The sequence below is a fragment of the Loxodonta africana genome, chromosome 20 (assembly GCF_030014295.1).
Source record: "Loxodonta africana isolate mLoxAfr1 chromosome 20, mLoxAfr1.hap2, whole genome shotgun sequence".
Classification (NCBI taxonomy): Eukaryota; Metazoa; Chordata; class Mammalia; order Proboscidea; family Elephantidae; genus Loxodonta; species Loxodonta africana.
This window is the reverse complement of record NC_087361.1, coordinates 72691044-72704202: the sequence shown is the minus strand read 5'-3', so window position 1 is coordinate 72704202 and position 13159 is coordinate 72691044. Positions and strand designations below refer to the sequence as shown.

Here is a 13159-nt window from a genome sequence, read left to right as displayed (position 1 = left end):
GTGAGGTCCTTGAGAAGACAAGAGAATGGAATTTAGGGCACAAATGGAAAGATTGGCATCCAGTAGGAGCATGTTAAGTTCATCCATGGTAACAGATGGGAAGATAGTGTAAATGCAGTGATGAAAGTCTATGGAAGTTCTCTTCTGATTGCTTCAATTTTTATAGTGAAATAGAAAGCAAGGCCAGCGTCCAAGAAAGAACATGAGGAAGGAAGTGTTGGCAGTTTGAGTTGAAAGGAAAAGGGATGAAATAGTTGTCTAGGAAAGTGAATGGACTAGGAGGTATATATGAGTGCCTGGCGGCGTTAAGAGTCCACTCAAGTTTCAAAGTCATGAATTTAAATTGAGACCAATGAGCATGGTTGTATTTTTTCTCAAGCCACATTCAGTTACACAGACTCAGAGTAAGCAAAAAATTGAATTTAAGTAAGGTTGTAGTTTTGTCAAGTACAATGAAGGGAGAGAGAGGAAAGAGTGGTGATGATAATTGACTGTGGAATTTAAACTAGGTAAGAAAAATAATGAAGGACATCAAAGACATGAGATCCCACGGAGCTGAAGGATAGTTTGGGGTCACCCTAACAGAGAGAGAGTGAGCTGGAAACATAAGACATGGTAGTATAAAATTGAGATTATGGAGGGGTTACAGTTTTTTGTAATGACAATGAAAAGGTAGGAGGAGAAGACAAGAATATTTTTAGACACTAACAATGCCCTTCTAAATACTGCTTGGGTTAAAGAGGTAATTACAATGAGAATTACAAAATAATTAGAACTGAAAAACAATGAAAGCATTTCACATTAGAACTTCTGGAAGTAGCTTAAGAGAGAAAACTATAACCTTAAATGCATATTTAAGGTTTGAAAATAAGAAGAATGAAAATAAACAAGCTACGCTTTCAACTCAAAAAGCTAGGACGATAACAGTAAACAAAAATAAAGTAGAAGGAATGAAATAAAGATAAATACAAAAATTAGTGAATAGAAAACTAAATAGCAGTAGAGATGAAGATCATGAGCAATACCAGAAGCTGATTCTTTGAAGACTTATACAATAAACCTCTGACAAGTCTGGTCAAGAAAAAAACAGTAGATATAAGTAAACCCACCCCTCATCTGTCAGTTTGTCGTACTGTGGTGTCTTGTGTGTCACTGTGAGGCTGGAAGCTATGCCACCAGTATTTCAAATACTATCAAAGTCACCCATGGTGGACAGGTTTCAGCAGAGCTTCCAGACTAAGCCGGTCTTGGAAGAAGGACCTGGCAGTCTACTTCTGAAAAAATTGGCCAGTGAAAACCTTATGAATAGCAGCAGAACATTGTCTGATATAGTGGCCGGAAGATGAGCCCCTCAGGTTGGAAGGCACTCAAATAGAGGCCCAGCGAAAGAGAGGAAGAGCCTCAAGGAGATGGATTGACAAAGTGGCAGCAACGATGAGCGTAGCGAAGATTGTGAGGGTGGCGTAGGACCAGGCAGCGTTTCATCCTGTTGTATGTAGGATTGCTATGAGTTAGAACTGACTCGTTGGCGCCTAACGATAAGTAAGGAAGAGAAATAAAGGCAGAATTACAGAAAAAAAAAAGTATTAAAAGTCATAAGCCAGTATTTTGAACAACTTTATGTCAGTAAGCTTGAAAACTTTAAGTGAACACTCTTCTGAAAAAAATATCAAAAAGACTCAAGAAGAAATAAAATTGAAAAGCCCAATAACCGGTGAAGAAATGTAATCAGACTTTAACCACCACCCCCCCAACCTCCTACCAAAGGCACCAGGCCTACACTATTTTTAGAACATATTTTATCAAATCTCTAAGGAACAAGTATAAGAATGATTGTCTCATGCAAACTGTTTCAGAGAATAAAAAGAAGGAAACCAGAGTCTACACTAGATTGTCTTGCTTCCAACTTGTTTACCCAAACCCATTGCCATGGAGTCAATTCCAACTCATAGTAACCTTGTAGAACACAGTAGAACTGCCCCATAGGATTTCCAAGGAGCAGCTGGTAGATTCGAAATGCTGACTTTTTGGTTAGCAGCCAGGCTTTAACCACTGTACCACCAGGCTTCCCCAACTTGTTTAGGAGCAACAAAAGAAGGTGAAGAACTGAGTCAGGGAAAACAAGCAAAAAGTCTCAATACTTAACACAAATAGCACTATCCAAATAAAGAAATACAACTAATTATAACTAGGTGGTACAAGTGTAGGTGGGACATCAGACTTGGTGGTCTCCTTTCTGTGTGGTTTACAGTAGGTCTGCTTTGCTCTTCAGTTTTGATTCCAGAAGAAATGATGGGTTTGGGGACCTCACTCAGTCTGTGTTATGACTGATAGTGTGTATTTGTAAGATACTTCACCAGTAGTCTGTGACTTGGAAAAACTTTTTTATGTTTTTGGTTTGTTTGTTGTAATATTGTGCTAACTAAGCATACGAAGACTGACTCGGTGACCTTAGCTCCGATAGCATATTGTCACCACCTAATGACCAGCCCAGATAGGAGCATTGCATGTAGCATCCTGCAGGCTGCTTAGAACAATGACTGGGATGTGGTAAACACTGAAATATTAGCTCTCACCTGCCCTTTGTGCTCCAAGAAAACAACATGTGGTTGTGTGTATGCTTGTCAGCTTAGTCATCATGGAGCCTGGGTCTTTCTTTCATTGCATACTAAGCAAAGACTCCAGGAATCTAATTAAATGTGACCTCCACATTGGTCCTGTTTGCCACAAATATTGCCATGCCTCATGAACCTCACAAGTTGTGTTTCTTAGAGAAATGCATGTGTAGCTCTCATACTTTGCAACAGTGTTCACCTCAACGTAATTGTGTTTATGTGGAATTACGTTGGTGTTGCGATGTGGGAAGGACAGAGTTGACAGGACCATTAAGTTGCCCTGGGGAATTGTTTCCCCTTCGCCACGCCTGGCTGCAGGAGCTTTGATTTTTTAATTATATTAGGATGTGAAGGTTGAAATGCATTTCTTTTTACATATGCGTGCAGACTTTATTTACCATGGGCAAAAGTAAGTTGGTCTTGTTCTAAATCTGAGCAAAAAATAGTGCTTTCCCTATGAAATATTTTTTCTTTTAACTTTTTTCTTCTTCTTCTTTTTTTTTTTTTTTTCTAATACACTGTATTTTGGCCACAGGGAGAAACTTTGGTTATAGCCATATTTCTCAACCAGAACCAAAGCTTAAACCTCCACTGGCAGAATCCTAGTGAAGGAGCAAACCAATGCTCACCAGAATGTGAAAGGCAGAAAAAGGAAAAGTTGGATGTCTGGAGGAGTCAGTTGACACAGTAGAAAATAATTTGAGGATGAAGGAAGTGAGAGGATTAGAAACTAAACTGAGTAGCACAGTGGCTTCTTTCATCTTCAACTGTTCTAAATATTTTTAACGGACAACATGGAGATAAAGCATATAGATGCACATAACCAGTTGCCATCAAGTCGATTCTGACTCATGGCGACCCCATGTGTGTCTGAGTAGAAATGTGTTCCACAGGGTTTTTGGTGGCTGATTTTTTAGAAGTAGATCACCAGGCCTTTCTTCCAAGTTTCCTTTGGGTGGATCTGAATCACTAACCTTTTGGTTAGCAGCAAGCATATTAACCGTTTGCACCACCCAGGGACTCCAGATGGCCCATAGACAGCTAATAAAACATATGGGCAAACATTTACACTATTTACATCAGCAGTGTCTGCAAAGCAAAAGGAATCTGAAGTGTAGCACAAAGGAATTTTTTGCCTGGCTTCTGATAAACCTAGGAAAATAATATGGTGGTGGTGTGCGAGGAAGGGTGATATCATAAATCCAGAGCTAGAGCAGGGGAACATAGTGAAGTGTGGACAACAAAATTCATTCTAGACCAGGGACATTCTTTCGTATACTCTTCTAAGATCTGATCTATGTTAAAAAATGAAGATTTGGGTTTCTAACTATATTTTTAGCACCGAGGGGAAGTATTCTCAATAAACCCACTGCCATTGGCCCAATTCCAACTCATAGCAACCCCATAGGGTTTCCCAGGCTGCAAATCTCTACAGAAGCAGACTGTCACATCTTTCTCCTGCAGAGCCACTGGTGGTTTCAGACAGCCAACCTTTTGATTAGCAGTCGATCGCTTTAACCACTGTGCCACCAGGGCCACTATTCTCAAACCCAGGTGAAAAGGAGCAGATTTTATTTCTGGACCAACTGTAAATTCACAATTAAGACTGGTCGAGGAATTTAAATATCCAGATGAACTTTTCTTTGTTAGGGACCTCCCTTTTCCTTAAATTCTGCAGTTATTACTAATAAAAGAGAAGTGTCCTTTTCCTTACCACTTGCTAGAGCATTCAGCCAAATTTATAGGTCTTAAAGAAAATTACCAAAATGTAAAAGTAAACCAAGTGGATGACATTTAAAAAACAGAACCTAAAGTTGAATTTCTAAAACTTTGTGTTTATAATGCATTTTTGTAAGCTTCTGCTACTCACAGTTGGTGATGCTTCTGTAAAGTTAAGTTGTAGATTTCATCTTTTTAAAAATATTTTATTGTGTTTTAGTTGCAAATTAGGTTCCCATTTAACAATTTTTTTCTTCTACATTTTTCTTTCATTCTGCCTGGAACCTTCTGTTGTGTCCCTGATCAGAACGATGGGTAGTGGTAGCTGGGCACCATCTAGTTCTTCTGCTCTCAGGTTAGAAGAGGCCGTGGTTCATGTGGGCTGTTAGGCCTATGGACTAGTTTCGTCGTTGAGTCTTTGGTTGTAGATTTCATATTCAAGAAGCTCACTGTCATCAAACACTGAAGTCTAAATTTTAGGTGTATTGCCACCAGCTGGTAGTATGTTTTCCTGACATACAGATTACAAGCACAATCTGAATATCACAAATCAGACCTTTGTGAACTAAATGGTTTGTTTATTCTAAAAGTTACTGTAAAATATTATTAAATAGAATTTCTGTGGTATTATCCAGCATCTTTCTCCCATTTTTTAAAACAACTTTATTGAGATATAATTTATGTACAGCTTATGTACTGCTTATATTGAAAATCTACTATTTGATGAGTTTTGAGATATGTGATATCATCTCCACAATTTGACCTCACTCTTAGCCCTACTGAATCTTTATAGTTTTAACAAAAATTTTCAAATAATTCCTATGATTTTAAGCTACTTATCCAGGGTCACCATGAATCGGAATTGACTCAATGGCAAGTAACAACAGCAACAACGTCCAGTGTTAACCAGCCATATTCCCTAGAATTCCCTAGAGAGAGACCTCTGGTTGCCTTTAAGCTTATATATATATATATATATTTCATTTTCCCTGTTAGTGCTTCTGATTCATTCAAGCAGTTTTTCATCTCAGGGCACTGTGAGCATCTTGGCAAGGTAATTCTTCATTCATTATGTGGGCTGTCTCAAGCCTAGCAAAATATTCAGCTTCCCAGACCCTGGCCTACTAATTGCTGGTAGCACCGTCCGCTCGTTGTGAGAACCCGTGTCCTCACGCATTTCTAAATGCCTCTGTGGGCAGTGCTGCCCTCACCCCCACTGCCTACCCCTGGACACGTACGCTCGGGTTGTGTTGCCTCTTCTGACTTCACTGCAGTTCCTGTCCTGTGGGCCTACAAAGAAAGTGTGAGGAAGAAAAGGCCGCATATGTTATTGACATAAGAAGACGGAGCTTTTTACTTGTTTGCCCTTTTTAGCCGTTGCTAAATTTAAATGTAATTGCACAACCCTGAACTCAGAAACGATTTCTAGGACAGGGTTTGCAGAATGATTTTCTTAAAAGGCCTGTATAACCCCTTACCCTTAAGTGGGTTTCTGAGATTTAAACTTTCATAACATAAGGGCGTGATTATTTAAGTATGTGAGAACAAGATTGAGAACAATTTGTGAACTAACAAGAATTACTGTGAGCTCCATGCTGGGCAGCTCACATGTCTTGTCGTGCGTTGGCTTCGCTTGCTTACTTGTGCCTCGAAATGGCGCCGTGTCCCCCCACAAGCCCACAGAGTACACATAAGCCTTTTAGTGGGTGCATGTCCTTGGTCTGATTGTTAGCATTTATTGCGTTTGCATAAAGAACACATGTCAAAAGCCTTTTTATTAAGTTTAAGGAATTGCATGGCCTCTGCTCTGCATTTCCTTATATGCTGAATCAAGGCCGACTCTTCACTCTGGAATGATTTGTTTTAAAGAAGAAGTGACGATAAGAGATTCATTTTCTGGTAAAATCCCTAACATGTCCCCCTCACTCAGGAGCATCTGCGCAGGGGTCATCGTTGAATGTGAGTTACCATCACTGATCTTCTCCACCCCCGAAGAAGAAAGGATGTGTTCAGATCACATTTTTTTTTTTTTTTTTAATTAAAACAGGAATCAGATGGGAAAATGGAAAGAGAAGCGGAATAAGTGACAAAGAACCTATTTCCTTCAGAACTTTGCATTCACACACATACCTCCCCGTGCCCCAAACAATGCTGTGGGCCCTCTAGGTGCTTTGTAGTAAAAACAACTGTAGAGCTGCAGGTAAGAGTAAATGAAGTGCTTCTGAATGCCACGTATTCTAACTTGGCTGTGTGCTGCCGATGACTCTGAAAAACAGCTTTTTTGTTTAGAAATTCAGAGAAAGCCTCGATTATTAGTTTTAGCAGTATGGAGACTTCACTTTGCAGTTTTGTAAACGTAGAGATTTCTTACAATTTCTTTGAAGACAGAAATCATATCTTTAAAAACTTCATATATCCGTAATAGTACCTTGTGGATCCCTGGTGGCACAGTGGTTAAAGCACTCGGCCACTAAGAGAAAGATCAGCAGTTCTAACCCACCAACTGCTCCTCAGGAGAAAGATGTGGCAGTCGGCTTCCATAAGATTACAGCCTTGGAAACCCTATGGGGCGGTTCTACTCTGTCCTATAGGGTCGCTATGAGTTGGAATTCAACTCGAAGGCAGTGAGTTTGGTGTTTTTTTTGGTGTGATTAATAGAAGAAAAGTGTCAATTGATGATTAAAAATATTTTCTTTTGTCCTCATGTTCATAAATAGGCCTGAAAAACGATTAGTGTGTTCCATGCTCTTAGTTTCTGAACTATTTAAATTGTAGTTCTTAACTGGTGATACTTGACTTACCACCTTCTTCGCTAAATCTGAACTAAAATACTGTGCATTGTGCTTACTCAGAAGTTTATAAACTCAGCTACTAAAATACTGATTTGCAGGAAGGAGAAGAATTTTTGAAAGATCAAGTAATGTTTCCAAAACCATTGAGGATCTCCTTTGGACCATGAAGACATTGTGGTTTGAAAGCCATGTCACCTTCCAGAAGGAGCCCTCCTACACTTTCTGTTTGATAACATGGGCAGTGGTAGAGGATCCTTTTGGCACTGGGCCAAACTAGAATCTTCGAGATTTCACTTCTAGATGATAGAGCCCCTTCAAAAAAAGCCTAGGTCTGCAGTTTCTGGCTAAAGCTGTACAACATTTATTGATTTAAGCATCTTGTATCTTTTTTTTTTTTCTTATCTTAAGCAGGCTCAATTCTGGTATTCACAAGTGTTAACAGGGAGTGCCTTTTCTGATCCACTTAGTCAGGAGCGCTCCAGAATTTTATTCTATTTTATTTTATTTTGAAATAAAACAACTTGAAAGGTGGAAAAAACTCATTGCCATCGAGTCGACTCTGACTCATAATGACCTTATAGGACAGAGCAGAACTGCCCCATAGAATTTCCAAGGAATGTCTGGTGCATTTGAACTGCTGTCCTTTTACTTATCAGCTGAGCTCTTAACCACTGTGCCACTAGGGCTCCTTGAAAGGTATAGATAGAGACTATACCGGATTCTGAAGCTGCTCTTAGATAACTTTGATTTTAAAAGTGACCAATTCCAAGAGAAAGCCTCTGGAGGTTTATAAGCTAATAGAGTATGCAGATTATTTTTAACAATTGTTCGTAGTTGGTACACAGTCTTACAGGTATAGCCCACCCTGTTCCTACCCACACATATTTATATCTGTATACCCTACCCTCAGGAATTAAAAAAATCAGTTTGGCTCTGAACCAAAACGCAAATAATATTCTAAATTGTCTGTTTCCTCACCTGTGCTTTTGCATTCTCTCCTTATATAGTCTTCAGTCCTCACCCTGCTCAAAGGCTTTACTAGATGAAGCTCATTTGTTTGTTTTTTTTTAAATCACTTTCATCTGTCTTAGGTAATTATCAGCATCCCTTCTGCAGACCAATAGTCTCTGCTGAATGACAAAAGCAGCAAGCAGAATAACAAAGTGTTTTTCTGTGAACTTAGTAAATGTGGCATGTTTGATGCCCAGAATGTAATATGCTTGCAGATCAGGAAAACAGAGGTAGCTACCAACACTTCCCTCTTCAGATGGTAATGGACATTGTTGATACTGAATTGTCAGTTTGTTTGGGGGGCAAAGAGGCCTTGTTCTTCTCTGAGGCGAAAGTGACTTGAAATTCCAAACATTCCTTTCTTGAGATGCTAGTAAGGGCTGTACTTTCCTCTAGTTAAAGCCCTTCAGTGACGTTTGCCAAATCCTCATTCATGCCATAGACCACACAAAGGATTTTCAGGGTGTGTATGAGTAGTCTGCATGTTTGCAAGGTGAAACTGACAGTCTGACAGTAGAGATGATTTTTGGAATTGTATCAACTGTGATTAAAAAAAAAAAATTATTCTGTCCTGGCTCCTAGTGGTGTTTGTCCATCAAATCCTAAATTTTCTTTAATAAATGATGACTTCTTACAGTGTTCTCAGATTTAACTGATCAAGCAGTGTAAATATTGGATTGAATATTGGTGACTTTTTTTTTTTTATTCTTCAGGAATCATCACGGGGCGGGAGGGCGGGGGCATTTCACCAAACATCATCACTCTTAAACCATGTTATTTAATTTTCTTGATTTAAAACATAAAAGGAAAGATAGTAATGCATTAACTGGTTCATTTCTTCCTCTACTAAGTTTGGGAGAGTTGAATCAGTGAGAGTGGGTGCTCAGGTTTCAGATCATGAGACATGTTATTGGCTTGCCCACACATTTGATGTGTGTGCTCTTAAAGATAAATAAGCACATGTATTCACTTTATTTGAAAGTTCTTATATTTGTTGGAGGCTTTTTTTTTTTTTTTTTTTTATTGAGCTAAGTACGCAGAACGCTAATTCAGTCATAAATAACTCCCTAAAGCTTCTAGACTTTTTTACTCTGTCTCACCTGGAAGAAGTAAGACAGACGAACCCAACATTTTATCCTGCTTGCAAGAATAAATTATGCTCTAAACAAGTGGCTGTTTGCAAAGCTCATTGCTAAGAAAGAACAGGCTGAATCATCAACTGGAGAACCCCCTCCTGAGAAGCAAAGAAGGGAGTGATTCTTACCCTCAGATATGTCTTCATGCCAATTGTCTTTGAGCAGAAAGCCTGTCTGATTAGGCAACCTTCTGAGTAGTAATGTGTATGCCCTAGCCAAGAATGTTTTCATTTATGATAGGCAGGAGTGAACAAAAATGTAGATGGTTTTCATCTCTGGATCCCTAATTTGGGAATGGAACTGGAAATGTGGTGTACTACCTGAAAGCTGGATTCTCTTTATAACTGAAAGACACAGAGCTATAGCCAAGGATATTTCTATTCAGTTCTTATTTTCACTGGGGTGGGGAGGATTATTTTGTGTTCATAGGGGAGTTAATGTCTTTTGAGTAAGAAAGGAAACTAAATGCTTGTTGGCTGGAATGAGGAAAAAAGTAAATACATAAAAGAGCAATGAATTAAAGAGCTTAGATTTAACTTTCTGGAGAATTTATCTTTGTCCCTATATTTCTGACATGTTCCTTTGAGTGCCTCAAACACCCAGAATCTTTCTGAAGGATTTGAATTGGTGGGTCTACTCCAATCTGCTTTTACTTCACCTTAATCAGCGAAGCTTATTCCACAGGCAGTTGTGTTTTGCTCCTCTTTTACTGGCTGTATGTCTTTGACCAAGTCATTTAACCTTTCAGAACCCTAGTTTCCTGTCCGTAAGATAATGTTGTTGTTACCTGCCATCAATTCAGCCCCAACTAACGATGACCCCGTGCATAGCAGAGCAGAATGCTGCCTGGTCCTGCACCATCTCCATGATTGGTTGCAGATCAGACTGTTGTGGTCCATAGGGTTTTCATTGACTGATTTTCAGAAGTAGATCACCAGACCTTTCTTTCTAGTCTGTCTTTAGTCTGGAAGCTCCACTGAAACCTGTTCAGCATCAGAGCAACACACAAGCCTCCACTGAAAGACGGTTGGTGGCAGCGCTCAAGGTGCATCGGTTGGGAATCGAACCCAGGTCTCCTGCATGGAAAGCAAGAGTTCTACCACTGAACCACCAATGCCCCTGTTAGACAATAGGAATGTATTTTTCAGCACGATTGAGATCAGTGAGATAATGTATGTTAAAACACTTTGTAAAATGTGAAAGAGTTTACCATCGTTAGTACTGCCTAGAAGTAGAGATGAGATAGAGAAAAAGAGGCCAGTTGGGAGTAATAAGGGTTTACATTCATTCCCTCTTTAATTGCCGTATAAAATCACTATCTAAACTTTATAGAAACAGCTCAGGAAACTGTGGCTGATCAGATCTGTCCTTTCCATCCCTTTAAGAAGTAATGTAACCGGGTGATTTTAGTTCTTCATGTTGAAAATATATCCTAATCCTTCCCTAACGAATCGTGCTTGCTTTGGGAATGTTGCTGTCTAGCTTTACAACAGTATTTATTTTCTAAGTGTAGGACTCTAATGGAGAAAGACTCCCTCTTACCAGATGAGATTATCTGTGTAACCAGGACCCATAATGTAAGGTTCATAGATCTGAGTCCCCAAGATAATTGGCCTTTGAGACGCAGTATAGTTCTGGTTTGTGGTAGAATTGATCGGTCTTCTTGAGGAGTTTTTTAGATTGCAAATGAACCAGGACCCCTTTCTAAACTCTTCTCAACCTATATTCTTCAGACCACCCCCCAAGTAGCTGATTGTTTCCCTTGATTGAGCTTCATAAACCTGATTATAGAAATAAAGGAGATATCAGGACAATTAGCGGAGAAAGAATGGCTTATTGGGAAGATTTGAAGGAAAAAGTATACATTTTCATGTGGAAAAGGGAGGGCAGGACGGAGTTTCCAAGAGTCTAGAGAGAAGTGAGTTGTTACTTTGGGATCAACCCATTGGCTCAGGAAGTCTTTGGCCTCGAAATGTTGGATGCTGTAGTGATGACAACACAGTGCAAAAGATTAAATTTGAGGTGTTTCTCCAGGGCCAAATCCAAAGTCCTTCAACACCAAGGAAGAAATTGCTTTCTTTTTAACTGTTAGTTTTCCCGGAGTCCTGTAGTCTCACGCTTCCACTATTGTCTGTTTTCTCTCTTCATTTCCGACCCTTCTTTCTTTCCCCTCACTTGCACTGCCCCCTTCTCTGTCTTGTTCTCCCCTGACTGTAACATCCTAGAAGACTCCAGTAAGCTGCATACTTAAGGCTTTAATGCATAAAGAGCGTCCTTCGCAGTGGGCCAAAGTTTCAGCTTGCTGGGCTTCCTCATGGTGCCGCAGGAATGACATGTCATTAAAGTTGAGCACAAAGGCCCTGAAGGTGCTTTGACTGATGCGTCTGTCTGGGCTTTGTTACTTAAGAGATCCAGTAGTTGAAAAATTCCTCTTCTCATACTTAGGAACGTGTTCAGAGAAATCAGCCCTTGAGACGGCTGCCTCCTCTGAGGCAGTAGACACCAAAAGGTTGGTGGGCTTTGCCCCTGGGCATGCCCCCAAAGAGCCTCCCTTTCTTCCTAGAAGCTGGCAGGCTTTCTTTTCCTCCTACAAGTGGCAACCCGAATCCTGAGTTGAAAGTGAATCTTTGCCATTGGCTCCTCTCCAGCATTCCTTGCTGAGCGAATAGGGATTTGGAATGTCAGAAAATAGAAGAGGGGAGGGGAAAAGATGTGTGTATGACTGTGAGTGTTTGTATGTAAAACCAGCTTAGTCTGGGAGGACTCAGGGAAACTTGACTTCCTCTGACTGCTTCCTTCTCGTGAACTCTTGGTTCCTTATTTATATATATATATTTTTTGTTTTGTTTTTGTTTTTTAAGTTGCTTAACCTGAGTTTATCACTGCAGTTCCAAAGCCCTTACAGCCCTGTGGAGTCAAGCTAAGGGAGGACAGCATGATTTCCAGAGGATTTCTATTTCTTCCTTCTGGATAAAGTGGCAGTAGTTGTTCCCAGGCTCGTCTCCGGCAAGATCCAAGGTCGTTTTTCCTCTGGGATTTAATCTGGTGTCATCGGGAGCCTAGACTCAGGTTTTATTGGGGAGCAAGCCTCAATAAGAAGTGTCCTTTTGGGAGAATCCAGGACCCAATCGAGACATAAAGGTGTGGTTCAGCATAACACCCTCCACCTTAAGCTACCAGTCCTGAACACTGTGGTTGAAGCTGAATTGAAAATATTGATGGAACACGCCTCTCAGACTCTGTTTAACTGTGGACTGGTTCAGAGCTCAAGACTATAATTTACAGGGTGGCTTTTATCCTTTATTTAGTTCTATTCAAAGTCATCTTGCATCAACGCAAAAGGAAAGATTCTGTGAGGGTAACCTACAGGGGCAGTTTCCCAGCTTTGTGTGAAGAATCCAGTGGTTGAGTGTCTATCGACATCCTAAGGAGCCATGTCCTCTTTATATACCCGAAGTAAAGAATTCACTCGGAATAGGAAATCACAGTCTGATTCTCCCCCAGCATCTCCTTCCCCGACTGCCAAGACATTCCGAGTAAGCAGCATTTTTTATTTGCGTATGTTCAAAGTCCTGTCAAAGGTAGAGAATGTGTACGTGCGTGTGTGTATATATATGTATATGATTTGAGGTTAGGTTTAGAGCAAAGGCATTTCAAAACATATGGGAATCAGTAGAGGAAAAAAGAAATTGCAAGTAAAGACTCTTAGCTTCTCTGCAAAAGGTTATGGTTCATAATACTTAATGTAAAAGCAGACAAATACGTCAGACTGCAGCTTCTGTCTTCTAGCTTTTAACCATCAGTTATAGACTGTTTAACAGTAAGATTTTAGCATCCTTGTCACTATATTTTACAGGGTTTTCTTAATTTCTCTGGCTCTATTTAG

At 39.9% G+C, this 13159-nt stretch overlaps 1 protein-coding gene and 1 non-coding gene across 11 annotated transcripts in view; one reads left to right on the top strand and one right to left on the bottom strand.

Moving 5' to 3' along the window:
- Positions 1 to 13159, top strand: part of PPP1R12B (protein phosphatase 1 regulatory subunit 12B) — a 268308-nt gene that overhangs the window by 207227 nt on the left and 47922 nt on the right. Inside the window, exon 20 of one of the 10 annotated variants that reach the window (XM_064273386.1) lies at positions 12162 to 12706. The exons of 7 other annotated variants lie outside the window; for them this stretch is intronic. In XM_064273386.1, the coding sequence (XP_064129456.1) occupies positions 12162 to 12197 (36 nt within the window). In that variant the 3' untranslated portion in view covers positions 12198 to 12706. Of the gene's footprint in view, positions 1 to 6381; positions 6535 to 12161; positions 12810 to 13159 lie in introns of those variants that run through there. 2 more of the 10 variants (XM_023548268.2, XM_003410230.4) reach the window with 2 other exon arrangements.
- On the bottom strand, positions 10320 to 10390 carry TRNAG-UCC (transfer RNA glycine (anticodon UCC)). Its single transcript has one exon. It is a non-coding gene; the product is annotated as a tRNA-Gly (tRNA).